The 25,258-nt window shown below is 39.5% G+C and overlaps 1 protein-coding gene across 18 annotated transcripts in view; it reads left to right on the forward strand.

Moving 5' to 3' along the window:
• magi2a (membrane associated guanylate kinase, WW and PDZ domain containing 2a) overlaps positions 1 to 25,258 on the forward strand; it is a 685,460-nt gene that overhangs the window by 582,485 nt on the left and 77,717 nt on the right. For all 18 annotated transcript variants that reach the window (XM_072562648.1, XM_072562647.1, XM_072562643.1 and 15 more), the window contains 4 exons: positions 249 to 280; positions 15,301 to 15,490; positions 16,082 to 16,123; positions 23,431 to 23,522. In XM_072562648.1, the coding sequence (XP_072418749.1) occupies positions 249 to 280; positions 15,301 to 15,490; positions 16,082 to 16,123; positions 23,431 to 23,522 (356 nt within the window). The remainder of the gene's footprint in view (positions 1 to 248; positions 281 to 15,300; positions 15,491 to 16,081; positions 16,124 to 23,430; positions 23,523 to 25,258) is intronic.

Here is a 25,258-nt window from a genome sequence, read left to right on the forward strand (position 1 = left end):
AATTCTGCCATCATTTCCCAGAACTTGTACAGTGCAAAACAAATTAAATAATGTATAAGTCAATTAAATTCTAGGTTGATCATGTGCATTCTTATTTAATACTGTATTTGTAACACTCTGCTTTGTGAAGTAGCAAAAATGTTATCACCTGACACCCTAAGCATAAACATCTAAACAAATTGGGGTTCATTGTGTTAAGCCACTTCAATCTTGAAATTTTTATTTTTATCTTTTTTGATCTTTTGCAGGTTTCTTCTCACCTTGGAAGAGTTCAAAACAAGTAAGTGCTACCTTTGGTTTCAGCAACAGTATTGTTGCAACTTTGAAATCAGTCAAGTTTTTATTTTGGAATGAAACAGCTTGGCTAGAATTATTGCTATGATATTGTATCCAGCTAGGAAAGTGATTAACATAAACTTTTGTCCCTAAACTGACTGTATCTAGCAGTTTGATAATATGAAAATATAATAAGAAGAAATAACAGTGAAAAACCCTTTTTGTGTACAAGTTTTTTTTGTGACAGTTCAGGTTACATGAATTTGTGCCAGATAATCTCACAGTACTTCACAAGAGGAAAAAAAAGGCTTATGTTAGGATGAGACACGAAGGCTCAGTTAGGGTGCTTAAGAATTACAAGTTAGCCAGGAAATACATAGACAGAACTACAATGATAGGATCAAGGAAAACCCTAAGGCTTTCTCACAGGTATATCAGGAATAAAAGAATGACTTGAGTAAGATTAAGGATAGTAGTGAGAAGTGTGCGTGGAGTCAGAGGAGATAGGGGAAGTGCTAAACGAATATTTTTCATCAGTATTCACACTGGAAAAAGACAATGTTTTTGAGGAGAATACTGAGATACAAGCTATTAGCATAAATGGGATTGAAGTACACAAGGAGGAAGTATTAGCAATTCTGGAAAGTGTGAAAAAGCTAAATCCCCTGGGCTGGATGGGATTTATCCTAGGATTCTCTGGGAAGCCAGGGAGGAGATAGCAGAGCCTTTGGCTTTGATCTTTATGTCATCATTGTATACAGTATTGATGCCAGAAGACTGGAGGATAGCAAATGTTGTCCCCTTGTTCAAGAAGGGGAGTACAGCCAATCCTGGTAATTATAGACCAGTCAGCCTTACTTTGGTTGTGGGTCAAGTGATGGGAAAGGTTATAAGAGAGAGGATTTAAAATCATCTGGAAAGAAATAAGTAGATTAGGGATAGTCAACATGGTTTTGTGAAGAGTAGGTCATGCCTCACAAACCTTATTCAGTTATTTGAGAAGGTGACCAAACAAGTGGATGAGGGTAAAGCGGTTGATGTGGCGTATATGGATCTCAGTAAGGTGTTTAATAAGATTCCCCACAGTAGGCTGTTGCACAAAATACAGAGGCATGAGATTGAGGATGATTTAGCAGTTTGGATCAGAAATTGACTGAAAGGAGACAGAGGGTGGTGGTTGATGTGAAATATTCATCCTGGAGTTCAGTTACTAGTGGTGTACCACAAGGATCTGTTTTGGATCCACTGTTGTTTGTCATTTTGTAAAGGACCTGATGAGGGCATAGAAGGATGGGCTAGTAAATGTGCGGATGACACTAAGATGGGTAGAGTTGTGGATAGTGCCGAAGGATGATGTGGGTTACAGAGGGACATAGATAAGCTGCAGACCTGGACTCAGAGGTGGCACGTGGAGTTTAATGTGGAAACGTGTAAGGTGATTTCCTTTGGAGGGAGCAACAGGAATAAAGACTACTGAACTAATGATAAGATTCTTGGTAGTGTTGATGAACAGAGCGATCTGTGTCCAAGTACATAAATCCCTGAAAATTGCTACCAGGTTGGTAGTAGTTAAGGTTACGGTGTGTTAGCTTTTATTAGTGGAGGGATTGAGTTTTGGAGTCAGGAGGTTATGCTGCAGCTGTACAAAACTCTTGTGCGACTGCTATTGGAGTTTTGCGTACAGTTCTGGTCACCGCATTATAGGAAGGATATGGAAGATTTGGAAGGGGTTCAGAGGATTCTTACTAAGATGTTGCCTAGTATGGAGGGAAGGTCTTCTGAGGAAAGGCTGAGGGACTTGAGGCTGTTTTCGTTGAAAGAAGAAGGTTGAGAGGTGACTTAATTGAAACATATAGGGTAGACAGTGAGAGCCTTTTTCCTTGGATGATGATGGCTAGCAAAATGGGACATAGCTTTAGATTGAGGGGGTTATAGATGTAGGACAGATATCAGAGGTAGTTTCTTTACTCAGTAGTAGTGGCGTGGAACAGCCTTACTGCAACAGTAGTAGATGCACCAACCTTAAGGGCATTTAAATGGTCGTTGGATAGACATAAGGACAAAAACGGGATAGTGTAGGTTACTTGGGCTTCACATTGGTTTCATAGGTCAGTGCGACATTGAGGGCTGAAGGACCTGTACTGCGCTGTAATGTTCTATGTTCTAGTACAACTGGACCCTTGATTAAATAGGCCAGTGAGCCGAGGAGTGGCACATGGGTTTAATTTGGCTGATGTGAGATGTTGTATTTTAGTAAATGACATCAGGGCAGGATTTATACACTTAATGGTAAGATCCTGGGGAGTGTTGCCAAATAAAGAAGCCTTTGCAAGCAGCTTCATAGTTTCTTGTAAATGAAGTTGCAGGTAGACAAGATAGTGAAGAAGTTAGTTGGTATGCTTGCCTTTATTGGTCAGTGCATTGAGTATAGGAGTTGGGAGGTCATGTTGCAACTGTACAAAATAGAGGTTAGGCCACTTTTGGAATAATGTTAAATTCTAGTCTCCCTGCTATGGGAAAGGTATTGTGCAACTTGAAAGGCTTCAACTTGAAAGATTTACAAGGCTGTTGCTGGGGTTGGAAGATTTGAGCCAAATTGAGAAGCTGAATAGGCTGGGGCTATTTTCCCTGAAGCACTGGAGACTGAGGGGTGACCTTATAGAGGTTTATAAAATAATCAGGGGTATGGATAGAGTGAATAGTCAAGGTCTTTTCCTCAGAGTCCAAAACTAGAGGGAATAGGTTTAAGGTGAGAGGGGAAAGATTTAAAAGGGAGCTAAAGGGCAACTCTTTCATGCAGAAGGTTGTGTATGTATGGAATGAACCACCAGAGGAGGTGTTGGAGGTCAGTACAATTACAACATTTAAAAGGTATCTAAATGGGTACATGAATAGGATTGGTTTAGAGGATTATGGGCCAAATGCTGACAAAGGGACTAGATTAATTTAGGATAGCTAACCGATATGGACGAGTTAGACCGAAGGTCTGTTTCCATGCTGTACAACTCTGACTCTTAATATATTCCATGGCCCCTGCTGATGTCACTCTGAAATAAGCCTTTAAAGCACAAAGAAAATTACAGACAAAAAAGAGAAAATGCTGGAAAATCTCAGCAAGTCTGGAAGCATCTGTAAGGAGAGAGAAGAACTGACATTTCGAGTCTAACTGACCCTTTGTCAAAACTGCTGAGATTTTCCAGCATTTTCTCTTTTTTGGTTTCAGATTCCAGCATCTGCAGTAATTTGCCTTTATCCAAAGAAAATTACAGCACCGGAACAGGCCCTTCGGCCCTCCAAGCCTGCGCCAATCTAGGTCCTCTGTCTAAACCCGTCACCTATTTTCTAAGAGCCTATCCCTATGCTCCCTACCCAATCATCCATCTGTCTAGATATATCTTAAATGACGCTATCGTGCCAGCCTCTACCACCTCTGCTGGCTACACGTTCTAGGCACCCACCCTCTCAGTCTCTCTAAAGAATTTTCTACGTGTATCTCCCTTAAACTTATCCCCTCTCACATTGAACTTCTGACCCCTAGTAATTGAGTCCCCCCACTCTGGGAAAAAGCTTCTTGCTATCCACCCTGTCTATATTTCTCATTATTTTGTAGACCTCAATCGGGTTCCCCCTCAACCTCCGTCTTTCTAATCTTCATCTACTCAACTCCTCTTCATAGCTAGTGCCCTCCATACCAGGCAACATCTTGCTGATCCTTTTCTGCACCCTCTCCAAAGTGTCCACATCTTTTTAGTAATGTGGTGACCAGAACTGTACACAGTATTTCAAATGTGGCCAAACCAAAGTCCTTTATAAGTGTAACATGACCTGCCAACTCTTGGATTCATTACCCCATCCGTTGAAGGAAAACATGTCGTCTGCCTTCTTGACAACTCTATTGACCTGCGTTGCCACCTTCAGGATACAATGGACCTGAATACCTAGATCACTCTGTACATCAATTTTCCCCAGGGCATTTCCATTTACCGTTTAGTTCGCTCTTGAATTGGATCTTCCAAAATGCATCACCTCACATTTGCCTGAATTGAACTCCATCTGCCATTTCTCCACCCAACTCTCTAATCTATCTATATTCTGCTGCATTCTCTAACAGTCTCCTTCACTATCTACTACTCCACCGATCATAATGTTATCTGCAAATCTGCTACTCCACCGATCTTAGTTATGAAAAAGGATAGTTAAAGTTCTAAGTTGGGGTAGGTCAATTTTGATGGTATTATGAATTTTCAAAAGTTGCTTGGGGGAAGCTGTTTGCAGTTAATGGCAAGTGGGAGACTTTCAAAGTGAGCTAACAAAAGTTCAGGACCAGCATGTTCCTCATAATGTGAAAGGCAAGGCTGGCGGAGTAGGAACACTGACTAGAAATATTGAGGCTCTGGTCAAGAAAAAGAAGGCATATGTCAGATATAGGCAGCTGGGATAAAATGAATCCCTTGAAGGGTATAGGGGATGTAGGAGTACACTTAAGAGGAGAATCGGGAGGGAAAAACGGCGACCTGAGATATCTTTGGTAGATAAGGTAAAGGAGAATCCAAAAAGATTCTACAAGTATATTAAGGACAATACAGTAAAGTCGGAGCTTTTGCCCAAAACGTCGATTTTCCAGCTCCTCAGATGCTGCCTGACCTGTTGTGCTTTTCCAGCACCACACTCTTGACAGTAACTAGGAAGATAATAGGGCCCCTTAAAGATCAGAGGTCTTCTATGTGTGGAAACAAAGGAGATGGTGTGAGATCCTAAATGAATTTTTCTCCGTATTTATCATGGAGAAAAACCTAGGAGCTAGCGAACTTGGGAAAGTAAGTAGTGATGTCTTGGAAAAAGTCCATAATAGAGATGCTGGAGGTTTTAAAAAAAAATAGATAAATCCCTGGGATCTGATCAAGTGTATCTCGGGACATTGTGCAAGGTTGGGGAGGAAATTGCTGGGGTCCTAACAAAGGTATTTGGATTACTGATGGCCGTCAGTCAGGTGCCAGAAAACTGGAGACTAATGTAATGCCATTATTAAGAAAGGCTACGAGGAAAAGCCAGGGACTACAGTCTTGAGTCTAATGTCAGTGGTAGGTAAATTGCTGGACGGGCTTCTGAAACAAAAGTGTGGTGCTAGAAAAGCACAACAGGTCAGACAGCATCCGAGGAGCAGGAGAATCAACATTTCAGGCTTAAGCCCTTCATCAGGAAATGGGATTCTGAAAGACAGGATCTACATACATTTGGAAAGGCAGGGACTGATTAGGGATAGTTAGCAAACCTTTGTGCATGGGAAATTGTGTCTCTCAAATTTGTTTGATTTCTTTGAAGAGGTGACCAAGAAGATAGATGGGGGCAGAGAGGTAAACTTTGTCTGAATAGATTTTAGCAAGGCCTTCGACAAGGAACCACATGGTAATCTGGTTAGTAAGGTTAGGTCACATGGGAGAAAGTGAGGATGCAGATGCTGGAGATCAGAGTCAAAAAGTGTGGTGCAGGAAAGATATAGCACATCAGACTGCACCTGATTAGCAGGAGAGTCAAGCACAAGCCCTTAATCAGGAATGTGGGGATCCAGGAAGAGCTAGCCAATTGGATACAAAACTTGGTGTGATAGTAGGAGATAGAGGGTAGTGGTAGAAGATTGTTTTTTCAGACTGGAGGCCTGTGACCAGTGGCATGCTGCAAGATCAGTGCTTTGTCCATCATTGTTCATCATTTACACAAACAGTTTGGATAAGAATATAGGAGCTGAAAATGTGTTGCTGGAAAAGCGCAGCAGGTCAGGCAGCATCCAAGGAACAGGAGAATCGATGTTTCGGGCATAAGCCCTTCTTCAGGAGAAGGGCTTATGCCCGAAACATCGATTCTCCTGTTCCTTGGATGCTGCCTGACCTGCTGCGCTTTTCCAGCAACACATTTTCAGCTCTGATCTCCAGTATCTGCAGTCCTCACTTTCTCCACGAAGAATATAGGAGGCCTGGTTAGTAAGTTTGCAGGTGACATCAGAGTTGGTAGTGTTAGTATACAGTGAAGAATGTTATCTAAGAGTACAACGGAATCTTGATCAATGGGACCATGGGCCGAAAAATGGCAGATAGAGTTTAATTTGGTTAAATGCAAGATGTTACATTTTGGTAAGACAAAACATGGCAGGAATTACTCAGTTAATGGTAGGTCCCTGGGGATTATTGTTGAAAAGGGAGACCTAGGGATGCAGGTACCTAGTTTCTTGAAAATGGCGTACAGGTAGACAGAATGCTGAAGAAGGCATTTGACATGCTTGCTTTCATCAGACAGAGCACTGAGTACAGGAGTTGGGATGTTATGTTTCAGCTGTACAAGATATTGCTAAGATCACTTTTGAAGTACTGCATACAATTCTGGTCGCCCTACTATAGGAAGGATGTTATTAACCTGGAAAGGGTGCATAAAAGGTTTACAAGGATATTACTGAGATTGGAAGGTTTGAGTTATAAGGAGAGGCTACATAGGCTGGAACTTTTTTCCCTGGAATATAGGAAGTTGAGGGTGATCTTATAGAGGTTTATAAAATCATGAGGGGAATAGATAAGGTAAATGAGATTTATTCCCCAGGCTAGGGGGCCCAAACCTAAAGGTCATAGGTTTAAGGTGAGAGGAAAAAGATTTAAAAGGGACCCGAGATGTAATTTTTTTTCAGAGGGTGGCGTATACAGTATATGGAATTACCTACCAGAGTAAGTGATAAACATGAGTACAGTTATAATATTTATAAGACATTGGGACAGGTACATGTTTAGGAAGATTTAGAGGGATAAAGGCCAAATGCAGGCAAATGGGATTACTTCAGTTTAGAAAACCTGGTCGGCATGGAGGAGTTGAGTCAGAGGGTGCGTTTCTATGCTGTATGACTCTGACTCTATCAGAATGGCAGGCAATGACTGCCATCTCAATTCTCAAAAGTAAAATACTACTGATGCAGGGAATCTGAAATAAAGCACAAAATACTCTGCAAGCCAGGTGACATTTGTGGAGAAAGGTACAAAGTCAAGATTTCACATTAATGACTTTTCATCAAAATTGGTAAAAGCTAGACATGTAATATGGTTTAAGCAAGTGCTAATAAAAAGTGTAGAAGAGGAGAAAGACAAAAAGGGCAACTTGATGGGGATTAAAGGCAAAGGGACCAAATGATGAATGTGATGATGGTTAAAACAAAAGCAGCTGGAAGTGGGACAAGTAAATAAACAAAAAGTGGCCTAGTGTGCAAATTCACCAAGAAATAACGAAAGTTCAAGCACACATTGTACACCATTACATCCTTAAATGGAGTAACACACCTGTGTTGCAAGTAATCAAGTATACAAAGGTTAATGTCATGCCACTCCCAAAGTATTCCAGTAGTTTTTAAAAAAAAACTACTGAAGCAAGTAGTCGTAATCCGTGTGAGTGACAACATCAAGATGAAATCACAGAAAGGTAAATTTTAATTGGACAAATTACCGAATCATTGCCAGAATTGAGCTTTGGAGAACTGGTCAGGTACAAACTCCAATGCTCTTCAAAAGAGTGGGCTTAAGCAGAAAATTGGAACATGTGAGGAGCAGTTGTCACCTCGATCAAGTAGAAGTGAATGATATGCAGTCACCAGAAAGAACTGGATTCTTAGAAGCTAAAGCTGTCAAGGAGTCTTAGGAGAGTGCAGGTGTGAATTGTGGTAGAGACTCAGTCATGATCATGTGGAATGGCGTCAGTGGACCTACTGACCTGTTCCTGCCTTCTGTGTTTCTAAGGCTGCTGTCTGGTGAGCACAGAACACTTAATTATATGATTAATCATAAGGATGCCTCCAATTGTTTACTTATTTCCAAGACATAACGCTATTCAATTTGTTTTAAAGCTTCAAGGCAATGCAGTAGTTTTGGATCACTCACAGAATATCTGAATATTACATGGAAATGCCCTATGAAGGTTAGACAGGTCACAATAAGAAGGAGCAAAAGAAAAATGATCAGGCTTAGAGCATTCATGCTTAAAATGATACTAACACTGACATTGATACAGACCCAAAAAGGTGCTTATCTAAACACTTCAGACTTGGAAAGTTGAACAATAATAACAAAATTTGCAGATAAGAACTATTGGGGATATAGATTACACTTAATGTGAAGAAACACAAATGGAGTACAAATGTTAACAAACTTACAGAATGGACATGTAAATGGCAAATGAGCTTCAATATACATAAATATGTAGTGTTGCATTTTGTACAAAAGAATAATAAGGCAACCTACTCCTTGTAAAATAAGAATTAAATGGAATAGAGGGATAAAGGAATTGACCAGTTCAGATTCATAATACATTTGGAGTCATTTCAGGCCACCAGATAATAATGGTAGTGTGGGGCATGGTTTCAATCAGGAGTTTTAAAAAAAGCCTGTAGCATGGGAAACAGTTACCATGGCTAACTTCAAACTGCTTTTAGAGCAAGTAAACCAGTTGAGTACCATAGCTGTAGAGAACACGTTTCTGAAGTGTAGTAGGGATAATTTTCGAGTGGTATGGTGAAGAGCTAACTAGACAACATACTATTTTAGATCTGGTATCATGTAATGGAGAAGGGCTAATTAGCAAACTTGTTGTAAAAGAATCTCTCTGGATAAGTGATCACACAATGACAGAATTGAAAGTCAGGTAGTTCATTCAGAAGGATGTTAAATTTGAAAAAGGGAATTATGAAGGTATGAGGCAGAAATTGATTGATTGAAGTCGATTGGAATATTAAAAAGCATAACTGTATCTAGGCAATGGATAGTTTTGAAACTGACTTAGAACTACTATACATTCCTTCAAGGTACAAAAACCTCCAAAAATGTCAATCAACCGTGGCAAACGAAGGACATTTGAAGATTATGATGTGGAGGTGACAGTGTTGGATGAGGGTGCACAAAGTCAGAAATCACATGATGCCAAGTTATAGTCCAAAGGTTTATATGCAATCTCAAGCTTTCAGAGCACTGCTCCTTTATCAGGAGAAGTGGAGGGAAGTGCACATGCTCAGAATTGATAGATGGAGAGATAACTGCAACATAATTTCGGGTAAATACAAACGTCTAAAGATAGTGCAAATGGTGTGAGTGGAGTGTCAACAGATTGAATAACCAGTCTTTCCAGGTGATCAAAAGTGGCAAACAGTGTGAATAAAGTGTCAACAGCTGAATAGCAAGTGAAAAGGTTACTTTGACCTGATTAATTAAGGCAGAATGGATCATAGGTCATAGCTGTTGACACTCCACTCACACCATTTGTACTATCTTTAGACGTTTGTATTTACCCGAAATTATGTTGCAGTTATCTCTCCATCTATAAATTCTGAGCATGTGCACTTCCCTCCACTTAACCTGACGGAAGAGCAGCGCTTTGAAAACTTGTGATTTCAAATAAACATGTTGGACTATAGCCTGGTGTTGTGTGACTTCTAATTTACGATTACATTAAATTAAAAGAAAAGGCCTAGAGAGTAGCCAAAAATAGCAGTAATTCTGAGGATTAGGAAGTTTATAGAATACAACAAAGGGCCAAGAAATTGATTAGAAATGAAAGAATAGAATATGAATACAATCTAGCAAAGAGTATAAAAACAGACTGTAGAAGTTTCTATAAGTAGATAGAAGGAAATCTTTGGCAAAACAAATATCAGTCTATTAAGGGCTGAAACAGGAGAATTTATTATGGGGAATAGACAAATTGCAGAGAAGCTAATTGATTACTTGTGTCTATTTTTATTGAAGAAAATGAAATCTCCCAGAAGTAAAAATCCAAGTCACTGTGGGGAATGATATACTGAAGGAAATAAGTAATAAAAAGATTTTACTGAAAAAATTAACAGGACTGAAAGTTGATAAATCCTTACCACCTTATGGTTTCCATCCCAGTGTCATTGGTAAAATTTTAGAATCCATTATTAAGGATGAGATTGCTGAGTACTTAGGAGTGCATGATAAAATAGGGCTAAGTCAGCACGACTTCATCAAGGGGAGATTATGCCCGACAAATTTGTATGAATTCTTTGAGGTGGTAATGAGCAAGTTAGATAAACAGAGTTCAGTGCACATGATTTATTTAGATTCCCAGAAGCCCTTTGACAAAGTGCCACACTGGAGGTTGCTAAATAAGATGAGTCCATGGTGTTAGAGGCAGTGTACTGCATGGATAGAGGTTTAGCTGACTGGCAGAAAGCAGAAAGGGTCTTTTGCAGGATGGCAGCCAGTGACTAGTGGAGTTCTGCAGGGGTCAGTGTTCACAACTGTTCACAGCTATTCACATTATGCATTAATCATCTGGATAAAAGAATTAGGCAATGTTGGTGAGTTTGCAAATGACAAAGATAGGTGGAGGGCAGGTAGCTTTTGAGGAAGCAGAAAGGCTGTAGAAGGATTTGGACACGCTAGGACAGTGGACAAAGAAGTGGCTGAAGCGATCCAGTATGGGGAAGTGTGAGGTTATGCACTTTGGCTGGACAGAATAAAGGCATAGAATATTTTCTGTACAGGGAAAGCCTTCAGAATCTGAAGCACAAAGGTACTTGGGAGTCCGAGTTCAGGATTCTCTTAAGGTTAACATGTAGGCTCAGTTGAAGTCAAATGCAATGTTAGCATTCATTTCAAGAGGGCTGGAATACAGGAGCAGAGATGTGCTGAGGAAGGATAAGGCTCTGGTCAGACTACATTGGAATATTGTGAGCAGTTTTGGGCCTCTATCTAATGAAGGGTATGTTGGCATTGGATGGGCTCCAGGGATGAAGGGTTTGTCATGTGAGGAGCAATTGAGGACTCTGGGACAGTATTCAATGGAGTTTAGAAGGACGAGGGGTTATGTGATTGAAACTTAGATTACTGAGAGGCCTGGATCGAACGAACATGGAGAAGATGTTTCCACTGGCAGAGATTAAGTCCCAAAGGCACAGCCTGAGTGAAGGGATAACCCTTTAGAACTGAAATGAGAGAATTTCCTCAGCCAGAGGGTGGTTAAGCTATGGAACACATTCCCGCAGAGATGCGTTATTGAGTGGATTTAAGACAGCAATAGATAGGTTCTCGATTGGCAAGGAAATCAAGAGTTACAGGGAGAAGGCAGGAAAATCGAATTGAGAAACATATCAACCATGATCGAATGGCAGAGTAGACTCTTGGGCTAAATCTGTTCCTACATCTTATGGTCTTCGGGGATATGAAGTAATATACTGACATGGATTAATGATTAGCTAACAGACATAAAACAGTAGAAGTTAATGGGTCTTTCTCAGGTTGGCAGGCTGTGACTAGTAGGATACTGCAAGAATCAGTACTTGGGACCTAGCTGTTCAAAATGTGAATGTTTTGCAGGTACGCACCAAAGGTAATATTTCATTATTTGCACGTGATATAAAGCTGTGTGAAAATGTTTGTTTTGAGGAAGATGTGACATGGCTTCAGGAGGATTTGGAGAGGCTTAGTGAATGGGCAAGAATGTGGCAGATGGAAAATAATGTGGAAAAATGTGAGGTTATCCACTTTGATAATAGAACATGTACAGAATGTTTTTTCAATGGTAAGATTTTGGAAAGTGTAGATATGCAAGCCTCACTTGGAGTATTGTATGCAGTTTTGGTCTCTTTATCTCAGGAAAGATGGTATTTCCAGAAAGAAACCACAATGAAGGTTTACTAGACTTTTCCAGGGATGATGGAGCTGCCCTATGAAGAGAGATTGGGCAAACTGCTCCTGTATTCTCTAGTGTTTTGAAGAATGAGAGGTGAGTAAAAAGCATTGAAGGATTTGATCATATTGAATGGTGGGGCAGTGACAATTGGGGTGAATGGCCTATTCCTGTTCCTGTTACAATAGAATCACAGATTAATAAAACCCTAAGAAGTGCAAAGCACTGGTAATGCTTTTGAAAGGAATAGAATAGGAACAGGGTAGTTGTTTAAAGTAGTTTAGATGGGTCAGTTTTTGTTCAATGTATGCAGGAGGATTTTCTGACAAAGTATGTAGACAGGCCAACAAGGGGCAATGCCATATTGAATTTGGTACTGGGGAATGAACCTGGCCAGGTGTTAGATTTGTAGGTAGGTAAGCATTTTGGTGATAGTGACCATAGTTTGGTTATGTTAACAATAGCAATATGCAGGGATAGGTATATACCGCAGAGAAAGAGGTATAGCTGGGGGAAAGACAATTATGATGCAGTTAGGCAAATTTAGGATCCATAGGATGGGGAAGGAAACTGCAGGAGATGGACACATTTGAAATGTGGAGCTTATTAAAGGAGCAACTACGGTGGGTCCTTGATAAGTATATACCTATCAGGCAGGGAGGTAGTTATCAAGAGAGGGATTTACAAAAGGAGTTGAAGCTCTCTTCAAGAGGAAGATGAAGATTTATGTGAGGATGAAGTGTGAAGGCTTAGTTAAAAGTCTTGAGAGTTAGTCAGAAAAAATCTAGAGAGGGCTAAGAAGAGCCAAGAGGGGACATGAGGTTGTTGGCAGATAGAATCAAGGAAAACCCTAAGGCCTTCTATAAGTATATCAGGAATAAAAGAATAACTAGATTAAGACTTGGGCTAATCAGAAATTGTAGTGGAAAGTTGTGTGGAATCTGAGGACATAGAGGAAGCACTTAATGAATACTTTTTGTCAGTATTCACATTAGAAAAGGACAATGTTAGTGAGAATACAGAGATACAGGTTATGAGATTAGATGGGTTTGAGGTTGGCAAAGAGGAGGTTTTAGCAATTTTGGAAGATCTGAAAATAGGTAAGACCATGGGGCCAAATGGGAATTATCCTTGGATTCTCTGGGAAGCCAGGGAGGAGATTGTGGAGCCTTTGGCTTTGACCTTTGTCATCATTGTTGACCGGAATAGTGCCAGAAGACTGGAGGACAGAAAATATTGATCCCTTGTTTCGGAAGGAGTCGAGACAACCCTGGTAATTATAGGCCAGTGAGCCTTACTACGGTTGTAGGTAAGGAGTTAGGATTTATAATCATCTGGAAAGGAATAAGTTGATTAGAGGTAGTCAACAGTTTTGTGAAGGATAGGTTATGCCTCATTAACCTGGTTGAGTTCTTTGAGAAGGTGATAAAACAGGTGGATGAAGGTAAAGCAGTCGATTTGGGATATATGGACTTCAGTGAGGTGTTTGATAAGGTTCCACATGGTAGGCTATTGCACAAGATAAGGAGTTTCGGGATTGAAGGTGATTTAGCAATTTGGATCAGAAATTGGCTAGCTGAAAGAAGACAGAGGGTGGTGGTTGATGGGAAATGTTCATCCTGGAGCTCAGTTACCAGTGTGTGATGCAAGGATCTGTTTTCAGACCACTGCTGTTTGTCAATTTTAAAGATGATCTGGAGGTGGGCATAGAAGGATGGGTTAGTAAATTTGCGGATAACACTAAGGTAGGCAGAGATGTGGGTAGTGCTGAAGGATGTTATAGGTTTCAGAGGGACATAGATAAGATGCAGAGCTAGGCTGAGAAGTGGCAAATGGAATGTAATGCAAAAAACTGAGGTAGTTCACTTCGGAAGAAGTACCAAGAATGCAGAGTACTGGGCTAATGGTAAAATTCTTGGCAGTGTAGATGAACAGAGAGATCGGTGTCCAGGTGCATAAATCCCTGAAAGTTGCCACCCAGGTTGATAGGGTTGTGAAAAAGGCACATGCTTTGTAAAGGGATCAGAGGAGATTTACCAGGATGTTGCCTGGTATGGAAGGAAGGTCTAACAAGGAAAGGCTGAGGGAACTGAGGCTGTTTTTGTTGGAAAGATGAAGTTTGAGAGGTATTTTAATCGAGACTTATAAGATAATCAGAGGGTTAGATAGGGTGGACAGTGAGAGCCTTTTTCCACACATGGTGAAGGCTAACACAAGGGGACGTAGCTTTAAATTGACGGGTGATAGATTTAGGACAGATATCAGGGGTAGTTTCTTTACTCAGTAGTAAGGCTGTGGAATGGCCTGTTTGCAACTATAATACACTCGCCGACGTTAAGGGCATTTAAATGGACATTAAATATACATGTGGATAATAATGGAACAGTGTAGGTTAGATGGGCATCAGATTAACTTCTCAGATTGGTGCAACATCGAGGCCCAAAGGGCCTGTACTGCACTGTAATGTTCTATATTCTATGTTCTCGAATTCAAAAGCAAATAGTATCTGTTAAACTTGTGTACAAAACTATGTTAGACCACACTGGACGTACTGTGTCCTGTTCTGACCTCCATTATGTAAAAAGAATACGAAAGTAATACAAAAAAAGATTTGCAAGGATGCTGTCAGAACTAAGGGAATACAGCCATCAGGAAAGACTGAACAAATGTGGGACCTTGTTCATTTGAAATGAGAGAAATAAGAGATTATCTAATTGAGCTCTTTAAAATTATGATGGGGTGTGATTATATAAATATAGCGATGTTTCCATTTGGATTCCAGGATTTCAAAACTAAAGGAGAAAGTGAGGACTGCAGATGCTGGAAATGCATGACAAGTCAGGCAGCATCCAAGGAGCAGGAGAATCGACAAATCTGGTATAAACCCTTTATCAGGAAGGGCTTCTGCCCGAAACATCAATTCTCCTGCTTCTCGGATGCTGCCTGACCTGTGATCTTCCAGCACCACACTCTTTCAAAACTGAAGGTATATAAGATAGTCATTGATAAATCGATCAAAGAATTCAAGAGGAAATCCTTTACTCAACGTGATGGGACTTCAAATCTTGATACATGTTGAGTAGTTGAGGTATGTAGCATAAATGCATTTAAGGTAGTACAATAAGAGAGAAATCAAAAGAAGGATATACGATTGGGTGGGGTAAAGTAAGTTGAGAGGGGCTTTATGTGAACCACAAACACCGGCAGAAACCAGTTTATGTTGTGAAATTCTATGCAAATGATGTGACAAAGTATTGGAGATGCCTGGCATCATTGATCCATATACCAGCAAGAGTCTATATATAGTATTGTAAATTTAATTTGCAATTTTAAAACATCTTGTATTCATTTCAGATGTTAGATAGATGGGAAAATCAGGGCAGCCCTCAGGCAAACTTCTCAGCCCAGCACCTGCCCCATAGTCTTCCCTTCCCACCTCATATCCAAGGGGCATCTCTTCCTGACTCTTCAGATGGATTTGATCAAAGGAAGCCTGATCCATATGAGGTTTATGAGAAATCAAGAGCCATCTATGAGAGTAGACGTAAGTAAATCCTTTTTGTTCACCACTGGAAAAATAGTTCTTAATGACCGACTCCTAGTTGTTTGACCACTTCCTAGTAACATTTTCTGTTGTCATATCTTCATGAATGGAGTAGACATACATCAATTTTGAGATCCCAATTGATTTGCATTCTGATTTACAAAAACATATTAATGCAGTACAGTAATTTGATTTATTTGTAAAATTCCATTTTTTAAATATTTTGATTAATTAAAATATCCAAACATATTCTTTCTAACCAACAAATTCTGTGCCTTTTGAAAGTAGTAATGTAAAATTAAGAAATTTCATTTTGATATATAACATCAGTTTATTACAAATGACAGAACTATCAGAATCTGTTTGTTAATCATCTGTATAGATATATTGAATTATATTAAATAAATGGAGAATAGAATAATGTTATTACAAGCAGTACAATGATACGTTTAGTAGCTCTTCCTGAACAATTTCTAAATAGGATCTCAGTGGTTAAAATGAATGCAGAGGAGCAATTGGGTAATTGTTGACAACATTAAGTGTCTCTACGTAAATGCTTAGTTTTGTTTAATTCCACATTTTCCTGTACAGAGCAAATGCCACCAAGGACTGCATATCGGGCTGATTCATCTGGCAAGTACTTTGACATTCTTCATCCTGTGGTTTAAACGTAGCTTCCATTCATGTGGATATTGTGATTGTCTAATCTGTCATCTGGTTGCAGCCAACTTTCTCTGCATGACCATTTAGTTTCTCCTATTACTCTTTATTCTAACAATGACAGGTCTAAAGCATTGTAAATAACACCAACTACAAACAGAGAGGCCTTAACTAATCATTTTACTCATTGGCACAAATTGCATATTTATTTGATGAATAACTTCAGGTTTCTTCAATGACTAAGAGTAAAATTGCATGCTGTGCATATCATTTATTAGTCACAAATCTGATGTCTGGCAAAGACCAATTTTAAATAGTCAGGAAATGTATGGGAATTCTGCCATTTCTCAACTGATAATTTGTTCACACAACTAAAACAATTCCTCTAGATTAAAGTTCTGATACATCAAGTATATTTTTAAGAATTTGCTGGAAACAGTTTAGAACATTTCTTGGAGTGCCTGAATTTTTTGGGAGGGGGTTGTCCTGGACCTGTAAAGTTCGTGTGAAAGGTAACTGAGGATGCAAAATGTCACTGTTGTTCCATTTTAGTGTTAACTCAGATATTATGAATGGACTATTAATTTGGTGCTAAATTGAATGCTGGATTCATAGAATACTGAAAATTGGCAGATATACTTGCAAGACTCAATCAAATAACTAATTTAACTTTGAATAGCTTTACATTATTCAACTCTGTGCAATATTCCAGACACCAGCACATGTTTTGTAAGACCATGACACCTGTAAACCTGATATATTTAGCATTGGACTTCTACACATGGTTTCTCCCTTCATCTTCTGAGCCAGTTTGTTTATTTCAGTGAGCAAAACAAAATTAGTGAATTGGACCTCAGATGCTACATGCTTCAAAAATCCTCACTATCATTCTGGATATGCCTGGATATGTCTTGCCTTGCATATTGATACCTTAGCAGTACAATGGTAATAATTTGGAGAATACCAGAGTATTACTAATTTAGATTAGTGTGAAAGTGCCTGTATATAGAAAAGAAGAGCTTGTAATTATCTAGGGTTTTTCAAGGCCATAAGGTCTCCCTAAGTGTTCGATAGCTAATGAAATACTTCTGAAGTACCCTCACTAATGTAACTATAAGAAATTTAACAGCCTATTTATACATAGAAAGCTCCTACAAACAGCAATGTGACAATGATAGATAATGTTTTTTTATGATGTTGATGGAGGGATAAATATTGACCATTGATAACTTCCTTAGTTTTCTTTATGAAAGAATTCCATATGATCTTTACATTCACTTCAGAGGACAGATAGATTTCAGTTTAGCTTAGAGTCATTGAGTCATAGACATGTACAACATGGAAATAGACTTTAGTCCAACTTGTCCATGCCAACCAGATATCCTAAATTAATCTAGTCCCATTTACCAGCTTTTGGCCCATATCCTGCTAAACCCTTCGTATTCATCTACCCATCCAGATACCTTTTTAAAATGTTGTAATTGTACCAGTCTCCACCACTTCCTCTGGTAGCTCATTCCATTCCCACACCACCCTTTGCTTGAAACATTTGCTCCTTAGGTCCCTTTTAAATTTTTCCCCTTTCACCTTAAATCTATGCCCTCTAGCTGTAGACTCCCCTACACTAGGAAAAGCCCTTGGTTATTCACCTTATCTATGCCCCTCATGACTTTATAAACATCTCTTAGGTCACCTCTCAGCCTCCTATGCTCTAGGGAAAATAGCTGCAGCCTATTCAGCCTCTTCCTATAGCTCAAACTCTACAAACCTGGCAACAACCCTGTAAATCTTTTAAGAACCCCTCTTAAGTTTCACAACATCCTTCATACAGAAGAGAGACCAGAATTGAATGCAGTATTCCCAAAATGGCTGAACATGCTATGCAACATGACTTCCCAACTCCCAACATTATCTGAAAGATGGCATCTCTGGCAGTGGAGCACTGCGCTGGAGATGTCCATGTTTATCTTTTTAGCTCATTTCCTGAAATGGGACTTGAATCCAGAGCCTTCTGACAGAGAGATGTGAATGCTACCAACTGCGTCTCCAATCACTTACTGCAATCAACAATGACTTGAAGGTCACCATTTGACTAACTTTTAACTCTAAATGTACTCAATAAATTCATAGTTCGCCATGCTGACAAGTGAGAGGTCGTTTTGTGAGATGAACTTATGATGCACCAATGACAAACATGCATTGATGCATTTGGCTCCATGTTGCAGATGGGATGGAAAAATGAAAGCCCATAGGATCTAGGGAAAAGTGGTAAAGTGAATCCAAATTTGTGACAATGGCAGGAAGCAAAGGGAATTTTTGAGTTTTTGTGACTGATAGGCTGCTTCTAGTGGGGTTCTGCACAGCTCCAACGTTTGCTCCCTTTTGTAGAAAATAGCAGTGATTGAGATTTCAATGTAAGAGGCAGGATTAAGTAATTTGCAAACGATACAGAAATTGTGTTTAATAGTGAGGAAGAAAAATATACACTACAGGCAGATGATGATAATGGACTGGTTAATTGGGCAGAACAGTAGCAAAATGGATTCCAATCTGGAGAAGACTAACACAGCAAGGGAATACACAATAAATTACAGAATACTGAGAATCATAAAGAGACAGAAGGGCCTCTCATTGCATGTCCACAAATTCCTGAAAGTAGCAAATAAGCATTTTAGAAGGAATAGGGAATGTTTTCTTTTGTAAGCTGAGACATGGAATGCAAGTTATGTGATAACTATATAATGTTGCATCCAGTTCTAATTAATACATCACAGGAAGGATGTAATTGCATGAAAGGTACAATGGAGTAACTGCAGGTTTAGAAAAAATTAGCTTTGAAAAAATATTACTTCCATTAGCGCAGAGTTTGATAACCAGGGAACAAAGATTTAAAGTAATCTGTAGTAATTATAGGAGAGTTAATGACATTTATTTCTCCTAGAGGGTGGAGGGGATCTGGAGTTCACTGCCTGGAAGGGCAGTTTGAGGCAAAAATTATCATCCCATTTTAAAAATCCTGGAATACATACAACATACAAGACCATGGACCAAAAGCTGGAAAGTGCAATTAGATTGGATAATATTTTTATAACTAATATAGACTAAATAAGCCAAAATGGCAATCAACTATGTAGTAAATTTCCGTGATTCTACTGTGGAAGCATAGTAAGTCATATTTAGGAAAGTGTTCAATCATAACCCATGCTCATAAAAAAAGCTTACATTGGCACATTATCTACAATACAGAACAACCTTGATTATCCAGACTAGACGGGTGGAGAGTATTTAGTTTGAATATCTGATCTGATCGTAAATAGAGGAAGCCATTCTGAACATAATTATGTAAAAAGGCATGTTTACAGAGTTTTTATTTCATTCAATCGATTAAAATGTGTACAAACACTGGATATTGATTAAAAATTCATGATATTTTACAAATAAAATCACTTTTTGGCTAGAGTTTGACTGAAGTCTGTGAAAATTTTCGCTGACATTTTCTTTGGTTTTATCCCGGTTCTCGATAGCAACTGACCACTTTCTGTTAGGTGTCATGCTGCTGTCCAGACTAATCAAATGTTGTCCCTCCGTCCTGTCATGATCAATTAATGGAAATTATTTGCATTAAATTACATCTATTTCAATGCAAGAGGGCTGACAGGTAAGGCTGATGAACTCAGGGTTTGGATAGGTATGTCTGCCTGGGATATTATAGCCATTACAGAAACATGGCTAAGGGAGGGACAGGACTGGCAGCTTAATGTGTCAGGGTACAGGTGCTTTAGGCAGCACAGAGGTAGTGAAAAGAGGGGAGGGGAGGGGGAATTGCATTTTTGATTAAGGCAAGTATCACAGCTGTAGTCAGAGAAGAAATAACTGAAGGATCATCCAGTGAGGCTTTGTGGTAGAGGTAAGAAATAAGGGGATAGTGACATTATTTAGATTGACTATTTGAGGGCCTATGTTACAATGAAATTTAGAGGAACAAAAATGTGGAAGACTTGCAGGAACAATAGGGTTGTCATAATAGGGTATTTTAATTTTCCTAAACAAAATGCCAGGGTGTTAAGGGTTCAATTGGGATGGATTTTGTTAAATGTGTTCAGGAAAGTTTCTTCAAGCAGGAAGGAGTAAAACCTGACCTACTTTGGGAAATAGGGAGTACAGGTGATGGAGGTGACAGTGGGGGAGTACTTTAGGACCAGTGACCATAGTTCTATTAATTTTAAAATAGTTACAGAGGAGGTCCATCGGTTCAAATTCTAAATTGGGAAAGGTGAATTTTGATGGATTCAGGCAGAAGCTCGCCGTATGTGTAGACATATGTGTAGAACTGCAGGAGAATATTTCTCCTGTGTTTATTGTGGAGAAAGACATGAAGACTTAGAAACTTGTGGAAGTTGGTGGTGACATCTTGAGGACAGTCCATATCTCAGTAGAGGAGATGTTGGATGTACTAGAATGTATGAAGGTCAATAAATCTCCTGGTCCTGACAGATATATCCAAGAAGCCTATAAGAGCCTAGAGAAGAAATTGCGGGGACTCTGGGTGATATTTTTGCATCATCATTAGCCACTGGTGATGTCCTGTATTCAGGAAGGGTTGCAAAGAAGAACCTGGGAGCGTTATGCATTGGAGAATATGCCTTGCAAGTTTGTTAGAGTTCTTTGATAAAGTGACCAGCAAGGTTGATGATGGCATGGAGTAGATGTATTCTATATGGATTTCAGTAAAAACTTCGATAAGGTCCTACATGGTAGGCTGCTCTGTAAGGATGTTGGAATCTAGGAGATTCTGGTAAAGTGGAATCACAATTAGCTTGATGGTAGGAAGCAGAGGGTAATAGTGGAAGAACGCTTGTCAGATTGGAGGTCTAGTGGTGTACCGCAGGTATCGGTGCGGGCCATTGCTGTTTGTTATCTATATCAGTGATTTGGATGAGAATGTACAAGGCATGATTAGTAAATTTGCTTGTAACACTAAAATAGGCAGTATCAGGAAGGTCATCAGAAATTGCAGCAGGACCTTGATCAGCTAGGGAAGTGGACCAAGAAATGGCAAGTGAAATTTAATTATAGATAAGTGTGACGTCTTGCATTTTGGGAAGGCAAATCAAGGTAGGAATTTCATGGTGAATGGTAGTGTCTTAAGGAGTGCAGTGAAGCAGAGGGATCTTGAAATCCAGGTTCATAGTTCTCTGACAATGGAGTCATGGATGGACAGCGCAGTGAGGAAGGCTTTTGGCACACTGGCCTTCATCCGTCAGGGGATTGTGTATGGAAGTTGGAAAGTTATGTTGTAGTTGTACTGGACATTGAGGCTGCACTTGAAGTATTATGTTCAGTTTTGGTCACCTTGCTTCATTAAGGCTGTTCTTAAGAGTGCAGAAGAAATTTACAAAGATGTTGCCTGGACTCAAGGGTCTACGTGATAGGGAGAGGTCAGACAAGCTTGGACTCTTTTCTTCAGAGTGTAGGAGACTTTGGGAGGTGGTGGTTGGGAGCTGGGTGTATCTGATGGAAGTGTATAATATCATGAAAGGCATGGATAGGGTTAATGCACTCTGCCTTTTTCCCCAGAGTTGGGGAATCGATGACTAGAGGGAATCAGTTTAAGGTTGGAGGGGAAAGAATAAAAGGAAATCTGAGGGCAATGTTTTTACACAGTGGGTGGTAGGCATATGGAATGTGCCGCCGGTTGAGGCAGGTACATTAACAACATTTAAAAGGCATTTGAACAATTGCATGGATAGGAAAGGTGTAGAAGGAAGTAGGCCAAGTGCAGGGAAATGGGGTTAGTGTGGATGGACATTTAGGTCAGCATGGACCAGTTTGGGCCAGAGGGCCTGTCTCTGTGCTGTAGGACTCTATGAATCTATGTCTGCAAATCAGTGAATATTAAATTCTTGAAACAGGGTAGTGAGTCTACCTGGAGAGATTGCCAGTTATGTTTAGACAATTTGGAAGGGGATTAAGATGAGCTGATAATTACCACAGAACTCATAATAAGGTTGCATGTATACTTCAATACTGAGCGCCACCGACAAACTGGGAGACTTGAGGAAGGAGCTGGCCTGTAAAATGAGAAGAGAAAATGGAAGGATGAAGTGTCTATTGTCTTCCCGCAACCTTACTCTTATAGCATTTTGGTAACAGCATGAATGATGGAGATGGCCCAGCTACCTACGAGTAAAGGGCAGAGCTCTTCCTGCTCTCACTGACCTTTAATTGTGAACCTTGGCAGGCTTCTTGGGGTTCATTGGGGCTATTGTGTTTTTACTTAATGGTCCATGGAGGAAAGGCAAAGGCCTGTAGCAACACGGAGCCACCTTTAAGAAGCATATTCTCAGCAGCAGCCACAATTCTCGTGATGATGCTGAACTACCAACCCCCTGATTGGTTGGCAACTTCTTGGGTTGGGAGGTAATCTGTTACAAGGTGAGCAGATCAATTGTAGCTAATTCATTACTCACCTTTCAAAATTGCAACTATGATTCCACATACAACTGAGGTGGTGTTGCCTTCAACATTCCAACCCACCATTGCATCTTATCACAATAATAAAGTTCAATCAAAAGTATCTGTTTGTTGCCAGCTGTTGTGGATTCAGAAGGATCAAAACCATCAAGACCAAAGCAGCACTTAGTTTTTTTTGTCGTGGTATGTTGGAGTTACAGCCAAGACTTTAATTGTCCTTGAATTGAATGTCTCACAGGCCATTTTAGAGGAGAGTCATTAAAAGTCAGCCATATTTCTGTGGGTCTGGAGTCATATGTAGGTCAAAACAGGTAAAGATGGATGATTTATTTCCCTACAGGACATTAGTAAACCATATAGACTTTACTCTAATCAACAATGATTTTATGGTCATTAAGCTTTCAATTCCAAATTTATTAAATAAATTCAGAGTTCACCATCTGTCAGGATGGGGTTTGAAGCCTGGTCACCAGAGGTTAGCCTGGCTCACTGGTTTATTATTCTAGTGACAATACCATTCTGTGCCACCTCTTAACTCAAAATTTTTTAAAGTATTTTAATCTGCCATAAGCTATAGCTTACAACAAGCAGAATCCTTGTTTGGCTCAATGTTTTTCTAACTCGTTAATTTTCACCGTTGGAACTAGCATTAAGTTTTTCTGTCTATACCTTTGTTGGTGTAATGTACTCTGCGTAGTAGATACTTAAATAAAACACACATTGTTCTATCATTTTGTAACAGGTCAAGAGGATTAATGAGTAGAAATTTCTTTGTTCGTACTGATTGTGTCCATCTTTTGATTTAGGTCCAGACTACAGAGAGATAGATGTTTATTTACGCAGACAAGAGTCTGGGTTTGGCTTTAGAATCCTGGGTGGAGATGAGCCTGGTCAACCAGTGAGTAAGATATAATTTTGCTTTTATATAAAACAGTTTTAGACTTTTTTAAAAAGTAAACTGTAAACTAAAGGACAAATTTCATTTTCCTTATTAAGAAAAAATGTCCTTGAAATACATAAGTCATTCAGCAATTTTTCAATTGTTGATCAACTATTGTGTATCTCCAACATTCCTATTTTTATTTCAAATTTCAAGCCTTTAAAATTATTCAATCTTGACATTGTTGAATTATTTTTGAAAGGATTTTGATTGTAATGAAAATATTTTTATTTTCACAAATGTGAAATGTTATTCTTGAATCATTTTGAGACTATACTTCTTAAACATTGAATGTGGTGTTTCAAACATAGCAATACAATGCTATTTTTAAAAAATGGTTTAGAAACTCGGGAGTTCTGCAAAATCTGTGGAGAGAGAATCACAGTATGATGTAACAGCTTCAGAAATGAAAGGAGCTGAGAAATGATTTTTTTTATGTTGCAAATAAAGGGAGAGAAGGAGTGAGTGGAACAGAACGTGAGGCTGCCCAGTGAAAAAGGCAATAAGAGTGTTAATGGTGATAATTGAGAAAGAGATGTAAAATGAATGTAAATAAAAATGGGTCAACCAGACACTGCCAGAGTGAGGGCAGTAAGAAACATGATGGATAGACATCATGTTCCATAGTTGTGGAACTCAGTATTGAGTTCTAGAGGCTGTAAAATGAGGTGTTCTTCCTCCAATCTGCATGGAGAACAATAGTAGGCCCAAGACAGAAATGTTAGCATGGGAGCAAAATTATTTATTGAACTGGTAAGCAGTGACAAATATGATACTTTTGTAGTATTCTAAACAAAATGTTTATCAAATTTATGGGCCAGATTTTCTTTGTTGCTACAATTTGCACAGTTAATGGTAAAATTACATTGAGCACGTATGTTGAAAGTCTTACATATGAAATTCCAAAATGTGTTTTACAACTTCCATTTGTGTAGATGCTACAATAGAAAAATATTTCAAGATACTTTGCAGAAGAGTGAAGGAATAGGAGCTGTGACCTTGTGATGAGCATCAAAAAATATCCTTGCATTTTGAAATGTGTAGAGAGAGTTTGGAAAAGGAGAAGAGCTGGGAAGAAAGTCCAAAAAAGGAAGGGCAAAAAGGGATTGGTGAGAAGGTTATTCTTGTTAAATTAGCATGAAGTAGTTTAACAAAGTAAAGTAATGGGTTTTCACTTAGCCAGTTGGAAGCTGTGCGTCAGGACCCTTCAGAATCCCACATGTAGAAGAGGCCAAGGCAATTGCCCAGGACATTGATATTTTCAATAGGAAACTCCCTTGCAATTGGATCCTCCTAAAATATCCATTTAAATTAGAGAATTCAGAGGGTCTCCTTCAGTAAATAGTTACCCAGGAAAAGCTACACAATTTAAAAACTCCCCCACCGACCCTGCCCCCACGAACTTACCTCACACATCCCATCTGCACATTTCCCTGAATCCTTACAACATCCCTAGACTCTGACCAGATATCCTCCCCCACTTCCAGACCTAACACACACCCTCTGACCCCAAGATATGCTAAGCTCTGCAACTGGAATACGACACTCCCAGGACATATGGCCACAACTCCCCTGGGACCCATCTCCTTCCAGAACCAGTAACCTTACTCTCACAGGATCTGATAACCCTCCCTTCTCAGGCACCAGACCCAACACCTCCCCTTCTCTCCAGGAAACAACACCCCTCACTTCGC

This window comes from Chiloscyllium punctatum, chromosome 44 (assembly GCF_047496795.1).
Source record: "Chiloscyllium punctatum isolate Juve2018m chromosome 44, sChiPun1.3, whole genome shotgun sequence".
Lineage (NCBI taxonomy): Eukaryota > Metazoa > Chordata > Chondrichthyes > Orectolobiformes > Hemiscylliidae > Chiloscyllium > Chiloscyllium punctatum.